The following is a 6,000-nucleotide window of genomic DNA, read 5'->3' as shown; positions in this document are numbered from 1 at the left end:
ACATGATGCAAAAGCTTTACTCTAAAAATGTCTTCGTTCGCTTTGGCGAAAATTCCGAATAACTGACGAAAGGCAACTCGCAGAGTCTTCGTTTTATTTGTGCTAGTAAGCTTAAATAATTACCTTTCAAATGATGTACAAATAGAAATTATCTTTCGTATTTTTTTTTCTACAGCCAACCGAAAAAGTCAGTTTTTTTAATGTAAACTTTAGGAATAGTACTTTAATTATAGTTGAAAGAGTACGAAGGTATCTCAAGATTACTCTTAAACGACTGGAAAATCAAATATCCATAGAAAAAAAATGAAGGCTCCATAGATTCACATAGATGTTAACTGAATTTGTGACACTTGATATATAGTGTCATACTAAAAGATCTTCAGTTATTTGTATACGAATAGGTTCTTCCTATCTTTCAAGATCAATTAAATCCGGACTTTGCCGACCGCTGTTGTAAATCGATTACCTGCACTACAACACAAACAACAGAACCCCCATTATTTGACGTTGTGGCGCGTTCAGATTTTTAAGTATCTTCCACGGATAATGGTCCAAAAAATGTAAAATTCATATATATATATAAATATTTTTAAAATCACTGGTTTTACTAGAACTTCACATTACACTAATCGATTAATCATTAGGGTAAACGTACCTATAGTGGTAGTAGTACTAATAGTGGTGGTATTGAACTAAACTGCGGTCTATACAGGGCAAATTAAAAGTAATATAGTTATTTATGTTAGTGTAAAATGTTCTTTAGTCTTTTACAAAGGGTTTAAAAGATAAATAAGGCCATTCCGTTACTTAGTGACCGAAAAATCCATCATTTAGTAAAATCTGTCAACATTTTTCCAAAATCCTTAGGATTTAATAATGAAACTCATATTTCTGTAAACGTTCTAAATGACCACATAACCACGCAATTCTAGTAATTCAGTTCTTCGTCAGTCTCCGACCCGATCGGACGCATCTAATCATTCGGGGCGACTATGGGCTTCGAACGACGAGATCCGTTCGCCGCGGCTGTCAGAAGGCGCTCACTTGGCGCTCAGTTTTAAAATAACGTACCATTGAGAGACCGTAAGAAGCGCGCGAAAGAATGAGTTCTACCTGCCGGGGTCGAACGTTCCCGTTTGTATGGGGAGAAATCCGCGAGGTTTTGCGCTGCGGATTTGGAACGAATGTTGTTTTCAATGTCACGTTTTGCTTCAAATTTTGCTTTAAATGATTGAAGTGAATTGAACTTAGAGGTATGTAACATTTTGAATTTTTTTGTGATCTATTTCCAATAAAAAAAGTTTTGAATCATAAATCAGTTTTGAAAATGTATATAAAAAACATAAAATATATCGGAATATAAATATACATACAAATATCTTTAATAAAAAAGTTATATAAATGTAAATATAAATATATAAATATAAATATGTATATCTATATATATATATACATATACATATATATATATATATATATATATATATATATATATATATATATATATATATATATATATATATATATATTTATATTTATATAACTTTTTTATACACACATATAGATAATTCAATACGCATTTAAAGGTCAAATTTAATGTTTTTCATTTAAATTTGTTACACTGCTGAAAACTTTATAGAAAAATATCGATAAACATTTGCACCATGTAATAACGTTTATAACTCTTCAAAATAAAATCAATCAGTATTTTTATACTTTTTATAAAGTAAATCCAATCCTGTCGTCCCTCCTAAATATGAAATAACTTAAATTCAAATTTAAAGAAAGTGAGTAAGGCTACCTTATAATTCATAACAAATCATCCAAAAATGATGTAACGAATGAAATCCAATACCAACGGCCAAAAAAATCAAAATTCAAAACTTAACCATCCTTGAATCGTAGATATAAACGTCTTTAAATGCTTGACAGTTGTATCTCATGATTCTCATTCTCTCATGAGCGTCGAACGGATTTCGTCGTTCGAAGCCGGTACTCGCCCCGATTATCTGCGATCACTGATATAGAAACACACACACTACTAAAACAGACGACAACAACAACAAAATAGCTAAGGCGTTAAAAAGGCTAGCTTGGCCCATAGCCATGAGCCACAGCAAGAAAGGAGTAGCATCGGGGGACGCCGTGCCTTCGTGCTCATACATCACAATACCAAACGTTACAAAAGTAACGATTACGACATTCTTAGCTAAGATGAAGAAGCTCCATCGATAATTGCCGCATCGGCAACGGCAAAACAACAGAAATCAAAAATACCACCGATTACAGTCACCGGCCGGTCTATATAGTACAGTCGTCAACTCGTACGACTTAACAACATGCCCGTCATGGGTTCAATCCCCAAAATAGACCGTGCCGCCATACGTAGGACTGACTATCCTGCTATGGGGGGGAACCAATTAGTCACTGAAAGCCAAGCCCACAAGTGGGTACAGGCAGGCCTTGACCGACAACGGTTGTTGAGCCATAGAAGAAGAAGAAAGAACAGTCACCGGCACACAAGTATGAGATGTGCACAAAAAATCACCTCCGGTGGTGTAGTGAACACAACTAACTGCACATAGAAAGGTATAATGGTTAACACTAGTGTCGGGAATTTCGTTGAAAAAAAGGAACGGAACGGAACTAGTTCATTTTTCAAAAAGAACGGAACGTGAACCTGGGGTGCAAAAGAACCGATCCAGAGCTTAGAAGCCAAACTGTCATCCGGAAGGGGGGGGGGGGTAATTTTGCTAGTTGTTACAGGATATGAAAATGCGTTTCTTCAATCTGAAATCATATCTGACACCAAATCTAGATGGGTTCAACCTATGCCCAGTAAGCTTCCAGCTGTACCAGCTGTGCTATTATAAAGCATGCATTTAATATCTACCATTTTTTAAACTTTAGATGCGACGACCATTTTTGGTCAAAGCCTTCCTGTACCACTAATAGGTTTGGCTATCAGTAACTTATTAAATGCCCATAGCAGGATAATCATCCCGGCGTATGGGGGTATGGTCCATTCGAGGCTTTTACCCATGTCCATGTTATTGAGTGGTACGAGTTGACGATTGTATCACAAGATTGACTAATTATTTGAATTTCACTTACTATTTAAAACAAATAGTTTTTTTCACACAAATCGTTTACAAGATCACGGCACTCAAACGGTTGTCGAATGGAATAGAATGCTTCGTCAAGATCAAGTGAATATCGTGGCATAAAAAATAAATACATTTTATTTTTCGTTGTTCATACTCGCATATTATAATACATCTTTTCCAACCCGTTCCGCCATATGAGTACAGATTTAAATTTTATAATAGTTATTTGTCTAGTTAAAACAAGCTAATTTGTAACAAAAACTATAATAGATGTTACAAATTGCACCATAATACCAAATGCAACACCAGTTTTGGTTTCGCTCATCACGATTTTTATAAACGATACGCGACGAAGTGCGATGAATATTCCTGTGAGCACAGGCAACACATACTGGCAACAGGCAACACATACTGTGTGCGAGAAAGAGTGAACAGTTATCTTGCATGCAGCAAGCAACTTTTTTTCAAAGAACGGAACGCACGAACGATAGCACTTTGCTAACAATAGCCGGCATCGCGAATAAATGAACACATTTTAACAGTCGTTTAAAGTTCATTTTGGTTTAACCGAGTTCATTTGTTGTTCATTCCTGTTAAAATAAACGACCAGCTAATAGCTGGCATCGCGAAAGAATTGGTTTAAAATTAACAGTCGTTAAAAATTAACCAGAGTCGTTAAAAATTGCTAGAATTTGGCATCGCGAACGCATTGAGTTCATTTGTTAATTTTAACGACTGGTCCTATGCCGCCGTTAAACAAACGACTGTCAAGAGCGTATGCGATACAAATTAACAGTCGTTTAATTATACTGCTCGAATTTTTTCCCCGTGTTTGCCTATATGCGATATCGAGCAGTCGTTAACTGTTTTGACGGTCGTTTATTTTAACAGGAATGAACAACAAATGAACTCGGTTAAACCAAAATGAACTTTAAACGACTGTTAAAAAGAGATCATTTATTCGCGATGCCGGCTAATATTGAAGCGGCAAAGACCGGAACGGAACGGAGTGAACGAAAAGAACGAATTGAACGGAACGGAATGAACGGAAAGAACGGAATGAACGGAAAGAACGAAATGAACGGAAAGAACGGAACGGAATGAACGGAACGGAATGAACGAAATTAACGGAAAGAACGGAATGAACAGAACGGAACGATTTTGTATAAAGGATCGGAACGGAACGGCCTACATAAAGAACGGAACTTTTTTACTAGGTTCAGACCGGAACGGCCAACACTAGTTAACACTACCACATCTAAAGACTTTAAGCTTGTAGTGGACGTGTTGAAGCGCCACAACAATTCTTTCTACACGCATCAACTACCGGAAGAAAAAACAACGATAGTTGGGTTACCAGAACAAGATACAGAATACATTGAAACTGTTCTTGCTGAAGTCAATATCGCACCATGTGTTATCAAAAAACTCGAACTGAAGAAAAAACTCTACGACGACCAGTGTATGTATTTCCTACACTTCCCTAGAGGGTCAATAACACTGAGCGAGTTGAAACAGGTTAGAGCAGTAGATCATCACCGAGTATACTTTGAGTACTACTCTAACAAATACGGTCCAATGCAGTGTACAACCTGCCAGCGCTACGGACATGGTAGCGCAAACTGTTATCTTCCTCCGGTGTGCGTAAAGTGTGCCGATAAATACATATCCAAAACGTGTCCACTAAGCCAAACCACAACCTGTCCAGACGGTAAAATAGCTCCAGCCAAATTAAAGTGCACAAATTGCAGTGAACACCATGCGGCACCAGCTAGGCTACGGCTTAAAAAGGTAACACTAACACCTTCTCGCTCCAGAGAATTTACGTACAACGAGACATCGTTCCTGTTGAAGTGTGAGGGAAACGCAAAGTGGACTACCGAGTGGACTGATTCACCAAAAGAAAAAATACGTCTGTTCGCTTGTACGCTTAATGCAGGAATAAAGTTTATTCACAGTTCAATGTATGTGTGGCCCGATTGGCACTCATTTAGTGTTGCCTGATAGGCACTTGTCGTGTCAAGCTGAGAAGTTCAACACTCCTCCTCAACACTGAATGGTTTTATTCCGATCGCTTCCCTAAGTTGTCGAAGTTTCACTGCTTGCAACGGTTTGGTAAGCAAATCAGCTTGCATGTGTTCGGTTGGGCAGTACTGCAGTTTCACGATTCCGTCCCGAACCATATCCTTCACGAAATTAAATTTCGTATCGATGTGCTTTGCTTTGCGTTCGGCTCGGTCTCCTTTAGTCAGCGCAATGCAACTTTGATTGTCTTCGTTGACCAGAACTGGACCATCCAGTTGCTCGCCAACATCCGCCATCAGTTTCAGGATCCACTTTACTTCCTGTAGACACTCGGCAAGGGAAACATATTCGGCCTCGGTACTAGATAGTGCCACACACTTCTGCTTATGACAGCCCCATCCGATGAGCCCGCCGCCGAACTTAAACACGAACCCCGAATTGGATTTGCGGTCGCTCTCGTCGCCTGCCCAATCGGCGTCCACAAAACACTCCAGCTTCTGTCCGCCGCTTCCAAGATACAATACACTATCCAGTGTACCCTTGAGGTAACGTAGTATCCGTTTGGCCTCGTTCCAATCTGCTTCTGATGGATCTTGCACTCTCCTGCCCAGAATGGCTGTGGCGATTGCAATATCGGGTCTGCTGGTCACTGCAGCGTAGAACAGAGCTCCTATGAGACTTTGATACGCTTTTGGCGAATCCAACTTCCTGCCATTCTCCTCCTTTCGTTTTAAGAAGCCGGGATCCATCGGGTATTTGGACGGTTTAGCATCCAGCATGCCGAAACGCTCCAGAACTCGTTCCAAATAAGCTTGTTGGTCCATACAGTAACAGCCCATCGTTACGCAGAATTCGTATGCCGAGAAAA

At 38.9% G+C, this 6,000-nt stretch overlaps 1 protein-coding gene across 1 annotated transcript; it reads right to left on the bottom strand.

Annotated features, from left to right (window-relative positions):
• Positions 1–5,140: 5,140 nt before the first annotated feature.
• LOC125907333 (uncharacterized) lies at positions 5,141–5,881 on the bottom strand. Its single transcript, XM_049608955.1, has one exon. The coding sequence runs from the start codon at positions 5,879–5,881 to the stop codon at positions 5,141–5,143; it is 741 nt and encodes a 246-aa protein (XP_049464912.1).
• Between the last annotated feature and the right edge of the window lie 119 nt (positions 5,882–6,000).

This window comes from Anopheles coluzzii, chromosome 3 (genome assembly GCF_943734685.1).
Source record: "Anopheles coluzzii chromosome 3, AcolN3, whole genome shotgun sequence".
Lineage (NCBI taxonomy): Eukaryota > Metazoa > Arthropoda > Insecta > Diptera > Culicidae > Anopheles > Anopheles coluzzii.
Note: the sequence above shows the minus strand (reverse complement) of the source record. Positions and strands in the feature narration are given on the sequence as shown.